The 18,164-nt window shown below is 56.4% G+C and overlaps 1 protein-coding gene across 16 annotated transcripts in view; it reads right to left on the reverse strand.

Moving 5' to 3' along the window:
* NCOR2 (nuclear receptor corepressor 2) overlaps positions 1-18,164 on the reverse strand; it is a 163,922-nt gene that overhangs the window by 25,187 nt on the left and 120,571 nt on the right. For all 16 annotated transcript variants that reach the window (XM_042865994.1, XM_042866009.1, XM_042866007.1 and 13 more), the window contains exons 18-23: positions 14,305-14,447; positions 10,644-10,791; positions 8,112-8,670; positions 5,053-5,173; positions 4,083-4,299; positions 273-428 (exon numbers count right to left, since the gene is read on the reverse strand). In XM_042865994.1, coding sequence (XP_042721928.1) covers positions 273-428; positions 4,083-4,299; positions 5,053-5,173; positions 8,112-8,670; positions 10,644-10,791; positions 14,305-14,447 — 1,344 coding nt within the window. The remainder of the gene's footprint in view (positions 1-272; positions 429-4,082; positions 4,300-5,052; positions 5,174-8,111; positions 8,671-10,643; positions 10,792-14,304; positions 14,448-18,164) is intronic.

Below are 18,164 nucleotides of genomic sequence, written 5' to 3' on the forward strand. Positions count from 1 at the left end.
CAGAGAACACTCATGGTATCCTGGGACAAATAACATCCCTAACCCACCTTGGTGGGAGTCAGGAGCCCTGCCTGCTGCCTTCAGCTTGCCCCAGCAGCAGCTGGGAGGCTGCTCCGTGTTGGAGCAAAGCAAGAGGTGGCAGCTTTCTGCCAAGCCCTGTCCTACCCAAAAAGAAAAGAGCTGCACTGACTTCAGAGAGCAGCACACGATGCCAGCTGCGATCACAGCTTTGCCCCCAGCCCTGGGTCAGGGCACCACGGGATCTCACGTGCCTGGTGGGTTATACTGGAACAGGTGAGGCTCTGCCTGGGGAGAGGTTTTTATCACATCCCGGGAGTAGGACAGGACGGGGGGCCAGCATGAGGTGGGCGGCGGCTCCGTGCCCAGCTTCTGAGCCTCTGCGAGGGATGGGAAATGCACGGATTTTTCTGCAGAGAAAAGAGAAACAAACGCTTTGCTCAGTGGCAACCCTCAGGCTGGCGGATGGAGATTCAGCAAGCAGGTGAAGCCACAGCCATCCGTGTGGAGGTGAAACAGCCTTCCCCGGGCTCACACTCCTAACAGGTACCACCAGGGGCTGGCTCGCCAGTGACAACCCATTTGCAGCCTGCTGGAGGGGCCAGAAAGAAAGGTGTCAGCTTGTTGGATGAAGAGGAAATAATGCGCAGATGTTCTCCCTGCACCTGGACAAGCATGCTTTACGGGACTGTCAAAGGCAAATGAAGATCAGGACGGGCTCTGTGGGATGGCTGCATGCCTCCTTGCTGCCTAGCAGCTGGGCTGGAGGCAGGGCAGCTTGCTCAAGTTCTCTGGGTCAGGTGTACTGGATGCCAGGCTGGGTTCACCCCAACTATAAGAAAGCTGATCCAAGGCCAAGAGGTGCCTGGTGGTGGAGGAGCTGTTCCCTCTTGACCTGAGCACCCTGCGGGGTGCAAGAAAAGAGCTTTATCTGTGCCAGCTTCATCCCAGGTGCATCCTCACTGAGGATACTGAGCTGAGCAGACAGATGAGGCAGTCTTTTTGGACCAGATCCCAGGCAGGTTTGGTAGGATTTGCTTTTAATCAATAAACGCTTAATTCTGCACTGCCCTTCTTTGCCAGATCCACCGGCGTAACGTCTGCATCGACCAGAAATTAGAAACTGGGCAGTAAACAATGGCAGTCACAAGTGCACCCAGCCTTTACCCATCAATTTCTGATAAAAATAGATGCCTGAATTCTGCTAAGCCTAATAATAGGGCAAGTAGATTATCAGAGGCCCAATTTAATGAGGCTTTACTGCATTATCATTATTAATGCTCAGTGTACTCAGAAGCTGGGAGATTATTCTTGTCCTCTTCAGTGAGGCAAGAAATCCATTCTCAGTACACAGAGGTGTCTGAGCATCTCCCCTGCTCAAGATCCCACGCTGGGTCCCTGAGCATTCCCTGTTCTCCCAGCTCCCGGGGGCCGATCTGAGGGCTGGAAGGCACTGGGACATGGGGGCTGGCGGTGCTCTCCCAGCCACGGCCCCACACACCCCGGCCGAGCCACGTCCTCCCCAGCCCCACAGTGCTGCTCCCTCCCCTCTGTGCCTCTGGGGCTGTGAAATGCGGCCAGTTCCTAATTGCCCCCGCATTAGAGGGCGGCTATAACTCAGCCGGCTTTGATAAAATAGCACTTACACAGGGAAGAGAGAGTTCCTATAACCGTTTATCAAACCCCTGGAATCGAAGCGAAGGAGTCAGAGTTTATACGATCCGTCATCCAAATTAATGCTCTTGGCTCCCCATCTCCTACAAAGGCCGACTGAAACCCAACTAAATCAACACCAAACAAACCGCCCGCTTTCCAACCGCCGGGCGATAACTGAAGATACGCCTGAAGGCAACGGGGGGAGAGATCCGTCTGCCCGGCGGCGAGACCCGGCGGGGCTGCGTGGCGCGTCCTGCCTGGGGTCGGGGAGGCACGGCGAGGGCCTGGCTGCCCTCCAAGGCGATACTGTCCCAGCCAGGGGCCGCGAGGCAGCCAACGCCTCAGCCAGGATGTGTGCAAGACTTTGCTTTGAAGCGGAGCCAAAACGGTGCGAAGGACGCTGATCCCCGGAGCGGCGGCGAGAGTTGAAGCTCTTATCGACGGGGCCTCGGCAGGCCGGGGGCAGCGGGAGGAGCTGCTGCTGCTCCTCGCTATGGCTGCCCTGGTGCAGGCCTGCGGGGCTGGAGCCTCCCGTGCAGTACCACCATAAAATCATAGAATAGCCTGAGTTGGAAGGGATTCATAAAGGAGCATCGAGTCCAACTCCAGCGTGATGTGACGGCACAATGGGCCAAGTGTGGAGACTTGGAGCTCCATCCGGATGCAGGGGAAGGAAGAGGCTCCCTTGGTACACACATCTCCCAGCGCTATCTGCATCTCTCACCAGCAGCCCTGGATCCCGCAGGCAGGGACACCACTGAGCCACCACCTAACTCCATACCCTTACTGAAACTGGGCTCTGGGCTCTTGGCTTCTCCCCTCAAGGTGATTCTCAGCACAAAGCTCATTTTCTCATGGACATGCATTTACACCCCGAACGCAGAAGGTTCCCAAGGGTCCTCACGCAACCCAGACCCATGGTGGTACCAGCACACAAACAAGGATGAGAGGTAATGGCCTTAAATCAAACCAGGAAAAGTTCAGACTGGTTATGAGGAAAAATTTCTGAGAGTGGTGAGGCTCTGGCACAGGCTGCCCAGGGAGGTGGTCAAGAACAATGGGGAAGTGGCACTGAGGGATGTGATCAGGGCTGGGTTGGGGATCTTAGTGGTCATTTCCAGACTTAATGACTCTGATTCATGGGTATGAAGGGTTTGGAAACAGAACAGAGCATTGCTCCTGTGCCACACAGCCCACAGGGAAGCTGAGCTGTGCAAGATCTGCACAGGACTGCAGCGCAGGAAGAGATGAAACCCAGCTGAGGGAGGTGCTCTGCCCGGGCAGCAGGCACAGCAGGATGGGATCAGCTGGAGATGGCACTTCATGGGTGGCAACTGTGACTCATAGGGAACTCCCTGCTTTCAAGGTGAGCAGTCCCCTTCCTGGCTTCTATGCAAAACATTCTGGAGGGCAGAATGCACACAGTGCTATTTGTTGTTTAAGGAAAGAAGGAAAAATTGGCAAAGACCCAGAAACCAACTCCTTCTGCAAGCACACCCTTCTGCCCGATGGGACGTGGCTGCTGGAAGAACCCTCGGGCCAGGACACACAGCACAGTGCTGAGATCCCAGCTGCCAGAGCTGAATTTGGGCACCCATTTTCCAGCACAGACCACAGCCCAGGGCCAGGGCCAGTCTCCTCCAGCCCCATCTCCCTGCACTTCTATCCCAGGACGGGGGGCAGTACCCCCAAAGCCCAGCTCCCTGCTCCCTGACAGCATCGCCGGTGACAACATCCCCATGGCACATCTGCAGCGCAGGCTACGAGGGGCAGGGACGCAGATGTTGGACTGAGCAGACTGACACTGAGATTAAAAACACATCCAGAGGATGGGCTCATCAGGACTTCCTGACTCTCCTTAACCTCCATCCCCAGGTGCTCAAGCTAATAACACTTGAGATGCTCAATGGTGGGAAACTCTGAATTGCTCATTAGGCAGCCAAATCGTATCAGAGCTGTTCCAGGGAAAAAGCACTGGGAATCTTTACAGGAACCTTCGGACTCAGAGTCACAGTATTAGCATTGATTTTAAATGAAATAATGGTCCCTGCTGAGCGTTAAAAGCATTCTTTATAAAAAGCCAGCAAGGTAGAAAAGAGCCATTGTGCCCAAAGCCCTGGCATGCCTCCAGGCCCCTTTGCTCTCAAGTGAATGGCAGAAAGGGTAATAAAGGCAATCTTCACCTCCTCGGCGCTCGACACCAGCGCGGTGTTTGCTGTAGGCTCAGTGAGACATGATGTACTGTCTAACGAACACGGCAGATCAGCTGTGCCTCCCCGCTCCCACTTCAAGGTGCTGTTAAAGAGCTTTCAGGGGCCGAAGCAGACGTTGAGCTAAGAGAAGAGCTGCTGGCCAAGCACAGCACGTTTCCTCACAGATAAACACACACCGCCAGCACGCTGCCCTACCTTCCTTGTCCCCGGCAGTGGGGCTCCTGCTCTTCCCCCTCGGGCTGCTGCTTGGCTGCTGCTGCTCCTTCTCCTGCTGCTTGCTGGGGGGCACATCCTCACGGGAGGACTCGTGGGCCTTTGTGATCTGCTGCTGGTAGAGAGCCAAGGCGTGGGGAGGCACCGGGGGCTTCACGCTTCCGCTCTGCAGTATCCCCTCTGAGAATCCTTCGGAAATCTGCAACGGGAGAGGAAGAATTGATGCCTGCTGTGTGCTGTCAGCATCCTCAGCATCCGCAGGGACAGCGAGAGGCAGCTGCCCCATGGTCATGGCAAAGCACGCTGCAGAGCCCACCAAGCGCAGGAGACTGAAATGTCCCATGGTGAAGAGCACCAGCTCTGTTCTGAGCCTCAGGCTGCCCTTGTTTAAAACCTGCAATCTGTAGCTAAGTGCCTGTGGCTTTTGCAAGAAATTACACTACAACAGCCACATCTATGCTGTAAGTGAGAGAGTAGCAGGAATGGGTCCTCCCCGAGGACTCAAACCCAGCATATGAGAGCAGGGATTTCCTCTCCCCACCCTGCAAACGCTGCTGCTCTGCTGCTGACCCTGGAGGACTCTGGAGAAACATCAGTGTGTTCAGCACATGGCTGCTGGACAGCCAAAAAGGGAACACGGAAGAGCTTTCACATGAAGAAGAGCATCAATGCTTTTCGCACGGTATCTTCAAGCACATGAGACCAAGGGAAGCACAGCCTGGGAGGGTGCTTGGTTGCTTTTTAAAGCAAAGGAGGCAGCAGTCACATGGCAATGAGCAGCTTGTTCTGTCCAGACCTCCCACCACTTTCTGATACAAGATCTTGAGGGACACTCAAACACTGCTGGCAGCCTCCAGCAGCTGGGAACGCGCTGTGCACAGAGCACTTTGCCTGCACAGGGCTCCCACCACCCAACACAGGAGCTCAGCCTGCTGCCAGTCCCAGCACTTACGATGGGAGGGATGGCAGCAGCGCGCTGCTTCAGCTGCTTCAGGTCCAGCGGTTTCTGTGGCGAGGAGTTCAGCCTGGCCTCGCTGGCGGCATTGAGCAGGCTGGGCCGGGGGGACAGCAACCTGAACACAAAACATGGGTTACAGGAGGAACATCGTGGATGAACTACATGTCTGGGTGCTCCCCCATCCCCTCTGCCCCTCTGCTGAGCCTGGAGGAAATGCCTGCCATCACTAGGGCCAGCTAGGCAACTGTGGGACTTGTGAGCGCAGCTGGGCTGCTGGCCCTGCGAGCTGCTGCCTGCTCCCAAACCCACCTCAGATGAGTTCTTCTGCAAGACATGCAGGTATATCCAAGGTCCCACCCGAGAGGATGGGGATGGAGACAGGCAAAACCCATGGGCTGAGAGGTGCTCAGCTCCCAGGCCCTTACTCAGACCCTGGGGCCATGTCACTCCAGGACATCTCCACTTTCTCTCCCTCCTGACTCTGGTTTGTTGAAGCCAGTACATCGTTTCTAAGTTTTACAGCTTGATTTGTTTATTTTAGCCGTTATTTCACTGCTCTTTTCAGCCTATAAATTTCAAGGTCATTCCACGCTCACCCTTGGATGAATAAACAAGCGTGGCTGGGCCATGTGTGGGGAATAAATACATCGCTGTGCTGGGACTGCCCCAGACCCACAGTGTGCAGTGCCTGGACCAGAGGGGGAACGGGTTCCCCAAAGATGGGAGCTCCTGCAGGACTGGGTTTAGGTGCCCAATGCTGGAGATACCAACTGCTCTCTTGGAGCCTGACCTCTCACCAGCAGCAGGAGAGGAGCGAGCTCTCTGCAGCACAGCAGCACAGGATGGATGCTCTGCCCCAAGAGCCACTGGAAATTTTGGGATGAAGCTTTGGGATGAACAGAGCACTGCATCCTCCAAACTCCTTCAGCTTCCATGAGGGGCTGGCTGAACTGCAAGATGACCCAACATCACACCATCCCACGGCCCTTCCCAGGTGGCCCAAACTCTATTTCTTTCATGCATAACCACTGCGCAAAGGTGACACAGCCTCGGTACAGCGAGCATCTCCTTGCCTCCCGACACCACAGATCTGCACTGGGGAGATGTGCATGGCCTCACACACGCGTTCCCATCTGGCGTGACCTCCCACTGAACTGCAGTACTGGCAGTGCTAGAGGCAGCCCTCCTACAGCACATGCTGCATGTAACCACAGACAACCCGCTGCCTCCTCCAGCCCTGACGAGCTCAGGCTGTGACTCTATCCCAGCACGAACCTCAGGAGGACCCAAGGTAGTCAGCGACCGCTACATCCTTCGGCCACCCTCCATCCCTTGCTGTCCCCAGCACAGGTTGGCTACCCAGCCCAGCACCACGGGTGGGTGGGTGAGCACTGCCCACATGCCCAGCGCCGTCCCAGACGGGGTGGCCCACGTGGCACCCCCATCCCGTTCCTCGCCTCTGCCTGTGTGCTCGTGAGTCACGCGGCGCTGCAGTAACCGCCTGCGAGGATCCATGGCAGCTGAAGCTTTGTGTCTCACTGGGCTCTGCAGGCACAGCACACCAGCAGCCCTGACATCACCTGCACCTTACCGGCAGAGTGCTATCAGCAGTGCCCGAGCAGCAGACGGATTCCTGTTATGCTTAATATTCCTAGAAACTGGTAACTGTTTGATGAGCTGATAGGCACTGACTCATGAAAGAGCCTGGGATGGAAAAGTTGTTCCCAAGAAGATGTGGCTCCTTCACAGCTGGGAGCTGGCAAATGTGCTGCTGTCCCTTTTGGGCTGGGTTAATGCTGGATGAGAGGCGTGGAGCCTTGCTGCTGGCCTCGCTCCCTCTCGTAGGGAGGCTTCTCCTGTCTGGGAAGGAGGAGAGGGCGGGGAGGGGTGGTGCTGGCCTCCTTCCACTGCTGGAGAGTAGCACCCAGCCAAGAGGCCCTGGCCTCACCGCAGGGCCATGGCCAGCTGCATCCAAAGCATCCCTATCCCTGCCTGCATTACTGCCAGCAAGGGGCTGCTCCCATGGGCATGTGACAGATGGATGCTCCTGCATCAGAGCCAGCACCCTCCTGGGTTACAGGTGGTACAGATGCATGACAGCTTCCTATCATCTCATGCCACTGCTACACCTGATTGCGCTGTAAATAGCCCCACGCATAGTGCAGCGTTACAGCCTGACTGGCCTTGGGGCATCCATCTCAGGAGGGACACAGAACACCAGACACAGAACACTGGATGCAGGACACCAGCTTTGGTCCCAGTCCAGCACCGGGACAAGAGCAAAGAGGGGCTTCCGTCCCTCCGTGCCATGCAGGGGAGAATTCAGGAGGTCCATCTTGACCCAAGAGCCGTGTGGATGGAAGTAGGAGCTACCAGGGAAAACAACACTACAAGACACATGTATTTATGTATATTCTTAAAAAAAAACAAAAACAAAACACAACAAGAAACCTTGTCCCATTTGTGAGGCTCTTGGCTGGGGAAAGCTCTGTGGCCATGTTGGAAAGGGACGGGAGGGGAACAGGACATTCATCCTCTGAAGAGTGCAGTGCTTCCCCTCCCTGTCCCAGGAGCAATGCAGGATGGTCAGATGCTGGGGGGCTGTGGGACTCAGGCCCATTGCTGTTCCTGCAGTTCCTCGCACAGCCCTCACCACTCTGCTGCCTTGCAACCAGGACTTCCACAGATCCCAGCAGCATCCCCGCAGGGGCAGCAGCTCTCCCCTCTTGGCGCTGGGAACACGATCGCTCCCCTGCCAGCATCGACTCAGACAGAAAATCTGTTCCCAGCCCTGATCACAGGCGGCCCAGTCTACGCCTCCGCATAACTCAGCTGTCCCCAAGGGCACATCCCGCTCTGTTGCGTCACCCACATGGGCTGTGAGCAGCAGACGCAGCGGTTCTGCGCCCAGCACCTGCCTGCAGCCACTGTCCATGGACACTGCCATGGGCCCTGTGTACGCAATTGCCAAAGGGCCACTGCCGTGCGAGGACAGTCTGGAATGTCCCCGAGCCTGGGGAAGTGATCTTTCACATACCTCTCCCCTCTCCTACCTGCTCTTGTCCACGGCATCCTGCTCGTCCATCTCATCGGCGCTGCAGGTCGCGCTCGAGTCGCTGTCGGGGTTCACCCCTTGGCCTTTGCTGCCTTTATGGCCCTCCTTCTTCTCGGCCTTGGGCGTCCCCTCAGCCTCCGCCGTCCCCACGCTGCCGACGCCACTTTCTGCCTTATTGTCATTCCCCTTGTCCTTCTCCTGGCTGTCCTCGCCCTCCTCCTTCACCTCGCTCTTGCAGGGCTCCTCGCTCGCCTTCTCCTCCGGCTCCTCCGTTCTCACCACGTCTACCACCAGCTCCTCCTGCGCCTTCTCCTCGCTGCCGGGCGCTTTGGGGGCCTCCGGAGGAGGGCTGGCGGTGGGAGCGGGGTTGGTGGCGGGGGCAGCGGGGGCCGCAGCGGTGTCGGGGGGTGTGGGAGCCTCTTCCAACTTGAGCGCCGGTTCCGTGCTGGAGTCACCTCCCGGCCCGGGTGGTGCCTTGGCCCCGCTTTCGCCTCCCTCTTTGGCTTCGGGCCTTGGCGAGGGAATGCTCTCGGTGTCGGAGCTGTTATTTACTGCAGCTGAGAAAAGGGAAGAAATAAAAATAAGGATCGGGCTGAGATTCTCACTTCCCATACCGCTGCCTCCGCCCCCTCCCAAGGGAGGAGAACGCCTGCGCTCCGAAGAGGAGACGATCCCGAAGCTCGGAGCGTGCTGCTGGGATCCCTGGCAGCGGGGATGAACCCGGGGTCTCACCCCTCAAAACCCACTGAACCCATCCAACCCAGAGACCAAGCGACTGGGATGCGGGGTGCAGACGGAACACCCTGCCTGGATCTGCTGCTTGGCCCCGCTCCCTGGTGGCCTCTCTCACCCATCGCCCCACAGCTCGGCCCCATTCCCAGGGCTGCTGTTGGCACGGCATGTGACTTATGGTGCCCATGTCCCCAGCTCTGCCAGCCCCGGGGCAGCTGGGGCCAGCCCAAAACACCGCGCCTGTTTGTTGCTGCTTAAGCTGCCAGTGGCAAAAGAAAGGAGGTCATGGTCGGAGAAAGCAAAGCTCTGCCAGTGCTGCAGGACAGGTTAATCATTAAAACACAGAATCATAGAACAATTGGGTTGGAACGGTTGGAAGGGACCTTAAAGATCATCCAGCCCCAACCCCTGCCTCCCACCCATCAGGCTGCCCAGGGCCCATCCAACTTTGGCTCGTGTATTTCCAGGGATGGGGCACCCACAGTCTCTCTGGGCAGCCTGTGCCACCGTAAATGTGAAGGATCATCTGTGAATCTAACGGCTCGAAATGAGCTGGAAATGCAAGTGCCCACACACCGTGGCAGATGAAGAAACTGCTGAGAGGTTGGGTCTGTGACCAATATTCACCTATAAAGGGCCAGGAGACCACACAACTCTCGGACACAACTCTTACGCTCATCTCCAAATGGACACAGGGGCTTTCCCACAGCTTTCCCTTTTGTCTCTCTACAGCAGCATGTTTCGCAGGGAAACAAGTGACATGGATACACGATGTGTCCTGAGAGTCGTACATCTGCGCACATCCAAAGTCTTCTGCTTGGCAGCAAAATGTGCCAGTAACATATTGGGATTCTCACCATTCTCCAACATTTATTTCTTAGCATTAAAGAATGAAATGAATGAGTGAAATGCAGTTGCTCAGGAACAACAGGAATGGGATTCGCAGTGAGTGGGGTCAGACTCTCCTGCTCAGTGCTGCTCTGCACACAGGGGCTGCAGAGATACCCAAGGGCTCAGCCATGTGAGCACAGTGTGCTGCTCCAGCACCAGTCCCTTCCATCCAACAGGAGGAATGGGAACTGGGGACCGGGAAGGGAAAGCCTCTGAGCATGTCAGATCTGTCTTTAAGCTCAAAACGACATTGTTTCCTCTCAACTGCTCTTACAAAGAGCAATAACCACCTTCTGCTCTGCGCCTCTGAGTCACGTATCACCTCGCACAAAGATTTACCTGGAATCTGCCTCGTAATGAGTCACTTTCAACAATGACTTGAAAAGATTTCCCATTTCAAGTCCCATTAGCCTGGGTGCTAAGGCCAGGAAGCAGCAGGGTGCCAGCACTGCTGGTTAAGTTATTAAATTACTTTGACAAAAGTCAAATGGGGCTATTGTTGGAAAATTATGCACATTTTCTCCAAACTCACTGCCGTGCTTTCTAAGCGATAAATAGCTGAAAATTGTCACTTTCAAGTTGTTTCCTTTCTTTGGTACGGCTGAGAGAGAGGTAAACGCTCTCTTAAAAGGGGAACAAGGAGGAAATAACTGGCTGAGCCCTCCAGCCTCGCTGCTCCAAACCTGCGGCAGCCCCCAGAGCTCACCCACCCAACGGGATGGGGATGGCCATGTTTGAAGCTCTTCCTTTGCATGACCTCTCCAAAACAACCATCCCCCAGACAGACGCAGCAGGAGGGCAATGACCCAGTGCAGTCTGAAACCCTTGAGGCCTGAAACCCAAAAATGTTGGAACAGCCCTCCAAGTACTGACATTGCGCCCCCCCTGCAGTCCCTGGGCACCTCACCTTCGGCCTCCTCGGCCATCTCCTCCTCATTGCCACTCGTTCCCGACACCTCCATCTCCTCATCCTCAGCCACAGGAGGGAAGGCAGCTTCCTCGTTCTGAGTGGCGGTGCCTTTTTTCTTCTTTCTCTTAGCATTTCTTTCTTTCTCCTGGGGAAGAGGAAAAGGAAGGTAAGACGGAAAGCAGAGGAAGACAGCAGATGCACGGCACGGACAACAGGGCCACCAACACCACGGTGACCCCAGCCCTGAGCCTCAATGAGACAGACCCTCCAAAAAGGAGGAGAAGCACACTCACCATCCAGAAGCCCCATGGCACAGTCTCACCCAAGGGCAGAGAAGGACCCGGTACACAACTGTGCTCGGAGTTGCCCCTTCCTGGGGAGCACAACACTGGGGGAGCCCTGGGGATGCTGCACCCCACGCATGGGGCAGACAGTGGGTGCAGGATTCTGCCTTCCACTCAGTGGTGTCCGAGTGCTGTGCGCCCCAGGGGCCACGTGCCACAGCCACAAGGGCTCACATGCTGCTGCCTGCTGCCCACCCCAAGGAAAAGTCTCGCTTTTGCTATTGTTTCCTGCTCTTGTTGCTTAAGTAAATATTACCAGTAGGAACAGGCCCATCATCTCCGGCTCTCCCTGCAAGCCCCACACGGATGACGTGTGTAGGACGTTTATTTACATGGATGAGAAGATAAAGCCATGGCGGAAACGTTAACTCTGCTGCTGGATCTGTGCGCTGGGAAGAGCTGGGCCCTGCCCTCCCCCCGACTTTTCAATCCTTTAAAAAACTTCCAGATAAAACAAACAAATACAGCTTTTTGCTTAGAAACGCTGCTTGCTCAAAGGCTATTTTTATCAAACCGGGCAGGAGAGAGGAAAAAAAGGCACTTGAGAAAGTACTGTGTGCTGCAAGCTCCCCATCTCACCCCATCCCCCCTGTGCCAGGTCGCTGTGCCCTGCGCTCGCACCTTGGCCGAGCAGCACTTTGCTAACAGCAGGTTTTGCTCTGAAGCAGCAGTTCCCCATCATGCTAATGAGATGACAAAGCCCTACGTTACTATGGCAAAGGCTTCTCTCTGCCTCTCACTCACGGGTCTGTGACTCAGTGCAAGCCTCCAGCGGGCTCCTCACTGGGGAATGAGCAGAGCACGAGCGGCCCTGGGGCAGCGGCATCCAGATCCCAGCTGCACCCAGGGATCCTCTGCACCTCCAGCAATCCAGAGGCTACGTGGACCGAGCCTGCAGCCAGGCATCCCCACCATCACCACGTGCTCCACTTAATCTGAGCGACCACCAGCGAGCCTGCAAGGAGGTTCCATGGCCATTTGCCCAGTTCCTTTTGTGTTATTCCAGCCTCTACTCTCTGCCTACCAGGTGTTTCTTGGCACTCTGGGAGGTGGTGCCACTTGAACAGGCTCGCAGCAACAAAATGGGAGATATCCCATTCAACTGTAGCTTCAAAAATGCCAGTTAGGGACAGCACAGATGGGTGAGATGCAGACTGAGGTGGCAGGACAGAGCAGTGATCCCAGCACCTCTCTGCCCACCACGGTGGGGACAGCCTCAGCCTCCCACCCCAAACCCTGGCATGCTGCACAAACCATGCTGGATTTGCCTAAGAGGCCGCCAGGCTGTCCTGCATCCCATGAAGAGCAGGGAATCACAGAAACACTGCTGGCAGCAACCAAGCAGCACTGGCAGCAGCCTGGGGATCCCTCACCCATCGCAGCTGTACGCACCACAACAAGCCCAGGCAGTGTCTAGGATCACAGAACATCCAGAGTTGGAAGGGACCCACAAGGATCATCAAGTCCTGGACCAAAGCAAGCACTCAGCAAGGAGGTGGCGGTGAAGACAGCACCTTATCTCCAATTGCTGACGAGAAGGGTGTGAGGACACCACGTATCCATGTGCCCCCCTTTCCCCTGAGATTAGCACGGCACGCAGAAGGTCAAGGCGACGAGACGGCGATGCTGGGACACATCTGAGCTACCGACAGCAAGCCTGAGCCAAAACATGCTGTGCAGACAAAGCGAGGCCTCGAGGCTCTGCAGGACTCTGTGATGTGTTCTGGGGCACGAGGACACCTCCAGGCTCCACTCACCCATCCTCAGCTGGTGATGGCCACTGCTCAACCCCATAGCTCCCCAATCCCAGCGAGCCCTGCAGCCCCACCTCACACCTACAAGACGAGGGGCTACACTATTAGCAAGTCCCATTTGGGAAACTAATGAGAGCTGCTAATTGCATTTACTCTCATTAAGCAAAAGGAAGAAAGGCAGTGCCAAGTGATTTCCTCGCACACGATCAGCGATAGCTGCTGTGAGGGCAGGGGGCAATCTGGGCATTTCACACAAACCCACACAACGACACCACGGCCACATGCGTGCTGTGCGCAGGCCAAGGCCCAGTGCTGGCTACAGGAGGGGATTAGGAGGCTCGGTCTGCTCGTGAATATATTTAGGAGTCAGGAAGGAAGGTCTATGGCAATTTAATCTCGGTTGTTCTTTCATTTTACTCAGCTTTCTGGCATCTGCTGTTGCCACAAAACAATAGAGAACAATAAATAACAGCTGAACGCTCATTGTTCTTTGACAAAACCAAATCCCATTGCCTCAAATGCTCAGAAAATAAAATGATGATGCTGATATCAACTGCAAGTGAGAGTGAGCAATTAGACGGGAGCAGCGCAGCGCTGCCTTGGAGGGACGGAGGCAGGGAGAAATGTGGCTCTGCAGAAAAACCCTTCTGTGATATAATTTCTGAGACATTAGGAAGCGGAGTAAATTAATAAACACCGAGTCCACTGCCAGCTAAGCAGCATGATCTTATTTCAGATGCTCCCCCGTAATGAACAAAGATATCTTTATAACATTTTACATTCAGAGGGCTTTATGCACACTTCATTGCAGTCTTTATATTTTTTGCCTTTTGTATCGTTTGCTCTGCTTCTAAAAACAATTTGGTGAAATACAGGAACACAGGAGTGTCTCTGTGCATAGAGAATTAATAAGAAAAGAATCGCCAATGTCTTCTCTCTCTCATTCCTATAGACTGACTAGGATATTAAATTCCTGGGTGAGTCATTGAATGTTTTCCTGTCTTTCTTTTTACTCTTGCTGTAATAGCTTGCTTGGAGAGATTCCTGCATTGAACATTGTCCTTTGCATTTTCAAAGCACCCCTTGGGGGTTTAGCCATGTGAATTCTATTAGCCAGAAACCGGGAACCCCAGGATACTCTACAGATGAAATAATTATAATCCTCGGCTGCTCTCAGTGGTCTGTGCTATCTCCAGAACACTCAATGAGCCCTACTTCATTCATACTCTGGACCGTATGGCAGAAAAGCAGCGTCAGCCATTCTCAATGGGAAACCAAGGCGCAGAGAGATGCACGCATGCCACAGAGATAACCACCAAGACCAGCCCTCCCTGCACAACACCTGTCCTACCACCACAGCTTTGGGCTCAGCGCCTCCTTTCCATGCATTGTCCCAAACTCCTGAATCCCTTTGGCAGCTGCCCTCCCACAGAGCTCCTAGGATCTGCTGGGCAGCCCCACCTGCACCATTCGTGCTCCCAGGTCTCCACCCCAAACCGTTCTCCAAAACACCCTGGTGCCCCAGTAGGACTGGGCAGGTTCCTGGGACGAGGCACTCACCATTTTCAGTTTGTGCTGCTGTAGGATCTCATCCAGGTTCTGCCTCTTCTTGTAGTTGAAGTAGAAGTTCTTGCACTGCGACACGGTCTTGGAGCCCACCATCCTGGCAATGGCCGACCAGTTCCGCCCATGCTCAAGGAGACCTGTGGTAGCAGGAGGGAAGGAGAAGGGTTTAGGGCCAGATGGGCTAGCACGAGGACAGCATTATCTGCACAGGATGGGAAACACCCGCAGCGCACGCCAAGCTCTGCAGGAACAGTATGATCACAGCATCCGTCTGCAGGGCTTCCCAGGATGACTTGGGATGGCCTGTTTGTCTTTCCATGGGGAAAAAAGGCCCTGAGCTGAGTGCCTCAGGAACAGAACATCCCGCAGCCACAGCACAGAGGCAGGTGTTCCCTCCCCTTAGGACAGCACTGCCACGTCCAGAACCCTGCCAGCATGAGATAGGACAGGGCAGGGTGGATGAGGAAGCATCCCTGCGTGGGCACCCACAGGTGCCATCCCCGTCCTGCAGCCCTGGGACTGTGCAGGTCATGCAGATATGGTGTGTTGGAGCAGTGAGCAATGTGGGGCATGGGCACAAGGATGGATGCCCCGGGTCCACTCAGAGTGATGCTGCAGGCACAGCTCCCCAGCTCCTGCCCAGCACCACCAGTATGGGACAGGCAGCCTGAGCACGGTGCTGCTGCAAATGGTGACTGCAAGAGCTGAAAACCTGCAGGGAATGAACCTGCAAAAACCACTTTCCTCTTTTATAAGGGGTTTTCCAGAACAGAGGCCACAATGCACACAGCATGGGAGCGGGGACTGCCCACATGTCTCCTCACTCTTTCTCCAGGCTGCTACCAGCTCTGGTGCTGCAGAGTTCAGCATGTCCCAGGTTAAGGCTCCCGTGGTGGCCATGCATGCACCTGGGAGCTGTGCCTCACTGACAGCCCAACAGCCACTCCTGCGACCCGGCACAGCAAGGGTTAAGCCGCAGCTGTGCTGTATCCTGCCCTGTCCCAGCACCGGGGCTTATCGAATTGCACGCAGCACGCAGGCATCACACAGCGCTGAGCACCACAAAAGGCCGGGGCAAGCCAAGAAGCAAGTTGGAGCTTTAACTCTGCAGTTCCCAGCCTGCAAAACTTGCAACCTCCATCACCATGCTGCTTAAAAAGGGAAAAGGGAGAAAAAAAAAAAAAAAAAGGGGATGTCCGGTAACCAACTGCTCAGGGCAGCCCTCCCCCCGTGCCACAAGCCAGGCTGCTGCCCCAAAGCAAACAAGCCACCGGCCCCTTGCTCATCGTCCCCTTGGCTCAGTGCCCCTGGGCTCAGCACAGCACCAAGCGCAATGCTGGGGGCCAGGGTGGTTTGCTGTGCCCAGGGCAAAGGTTCACCAGCAGCCGGGCTCTGCTGGGATCCGCAGCGGGACCCAGCCTGGCAAACGGGAGCAGATGGAGCCCACGGTCCCCACCGGAGAGCAATCTTTGCCGACGCGTGGTGCCACGCACAAAACCCTGACACAAAACCCCCAACACCTGCTGCCTCTGCACGGGGAGGGACAGGGGACACGCCACGCACACAGGCACGCCGCACACCCGGCTCGGCAGCCTCACCAAAGCCCCATCCAACGGAGTTACGGGTGCGGCAGAGGCTCGGCACGGCGCTGCCCCAGTCCTCCCCCCGCGCTGACCCCACTGCCGTACTTACGTGCCGCAGGTCGCGCTGCGCCGGGCAGGGAGCACAGCCGCAGCATGCAGCGGGCCGGGCGGTGGGCGCTCCTCAAAGCCCCCCCGGGCACGGCTGCCCGCTGCCAAGCGCTGCGAGCGCTGCGCTCGCGCCCTCCCCGCTCATTTTGCTTTCGTTCCCTCGCAGCGGGCGGAGAAAGAGAAGAAAGCAAAGCCGGTTCCTTAAATCCTGGGGGCGAGAGGATCGCAGAGCCATGGGCGGCTGGAGCGGCTGCTGGGGCTGGAAAGCGGGTCAGGGGCGGGAGGGGGCTGCTGACCCCGCCGCCCGGAGCCGGGGGGGACGCATGGCCCGGCCACGCAACGCTCCGCGGGCGTCGGAAGCACGAGCGGTGTGAGCTCCCCGGCTCCTCGCTCCGCAGCCCCGAGCTCCGGGAGGGGGCTGTGCAGTTTTCAGGAGATGCCCGACGTTGCCAAGAAATAATAATAAATAAAAAAAGAAAGAAAAAGCAGCAGAAAGGCAAAGGGGAGGGAGCAGCCGCAGCCCCGCTCCTGGCAGCCCGTGGACGGAGCCGGTGCCGCGCCGTGTGCGGAGCAGCGAGCTCTAATCTGTTCCTCTGGCTGACCCAGGGCTCATTGCATCTGAATGTGACCTCTAGACAGAGCATTAATAACGAACGTGGCGCTGACCCAAGCTGACAAGGGGTGCGGCCGCTTGGCACCGGCTCCCTCCCTCCCTCTCTCACTTTCTGTCTCCCTCGCTCTCATCTGAATGTCGGCGCAGGGGGAGGGATCCAGGGAAACAAAGCTGGGCTCATAGTTTCCTCCGCTCCGAAGTGAATCAAAGGCGCGTTTCTTTGGGGAGGCGCGAGCCCGGCGCGGTGCCCCGCTACCCGTGGAGAGGTTGCGGAGGAGCGCAGGGAGCGCGGGGCATCGATGGCACCGCGCAGGGCGGGCACAGCCCCTGCCCCGAAGGAGGGACGGAGGAGCACGGCGCAGCGGGAGGCTGGGAGCCGCGGCGGTGGGACTGGGTGCGATGCTTCGGTATCCAGAGCAACACCCGGCCTCTCTCGCACCCGGAGTACAGGGATGGAGCCGCTTTTGGCACAGCCGAGACGTGCCACAACCCGGCCCTGGAGAACCGCTGGCACCGCGCAGCCCGCGGTGCTGCGAACGCGGGGTCGGCAGCGCTGACAGCAGCTCCGCGCATCGCCCTCCCCTGCTGCCACGCGTGGGAGACCGCGGCACGAAGAGGTGAGTGATGCGCACAGCCAGCAGCCGGCAGCGCACACACGGCCCCACGGGGCGGGCAGGGCGCACAGCCCGCCCTTGGGAAGCCACCGGCCCCAGCGCGCTCACCTGGCCGCACGGGCGTCCATCCCCGGAGCGCCGCGGCCTCCCCAGCCCCTCTCCTACCTCCCCTCTTCCTGCCCCGGCCCGCAGCCCGGCGCCATCCTTGCGCTCTCTCTCTTCACCTCGTTCGGATATTACTCCCGCTCCCTCATTGTTGAAAAAATAATGCTCAAAATTAAAATGTGGGCTGTAAATTATAGTAATTACCCAGCGTTTCCCCCTGACAGGCCTTTTGTGTGCCATTCGCTGACACTCACTGAGCAAATCCTCGCAGCTCTCTCCTACACGAGGCAGAAGCATTCCTCCCAGATGCACCGGGGGGGCACAGTGGCAGCGCTATGCGGGGCCATGCTTGATGTGGTTTGGCAGTGCCAGAATGGGAAGAGATGAATGTTTTGTAAAGAAAATACCACTTTTTTTTTTTAATTTTTTTTTTTTTTTTTTTTTTTAGTTTCATGGGCAGAATGGGGACTGGGAAAAAAAGAAGAAAAAAAAAAAAAAGGTTCAGCCTGGTCCAAAATTCATCTTACATTCTGTGCTGCTTTGGAAATCAGCCCTTAAAAAAAAAAAAAAAAAAAACACAACAGAAAAAACCCACCTCCTGTATCCAAGGAAATATCGTGCATCTGCCCAAAATGAACTATTGAGGAGTTTTCACGGGTTATTTAGCTCTCTGACATTGGCTTCTCACGTTCTGAATTAAACACCGAAAGGCTCACATGAGAGCACTCACACAGCCAGCACACCGGGCCCCACGTCACCACAAGCCTCGGCTCTTCCAAAAGCCCTTTCCTCTGCTGTTCCACGTTCACAGTGATGGAAAGCAAACTCACA

The sequence above is a fragment of the Lagopus leucura genome, unplaced genomic scaffold (genome assembly GCF_019238085.1).
Source record: "Lagopus leucura isolate 7727_CA_CO unplaced genomic scaffold, USGS_WTPT01 Super-Scaffold_806, whole genome shotgun sequence".
Taxonomy (NCBI): Eukaryota; Metazoa; Chordata; class Aves; order Galliformes; family Phasianidae; genus Lagopus; species Lagopus leucura.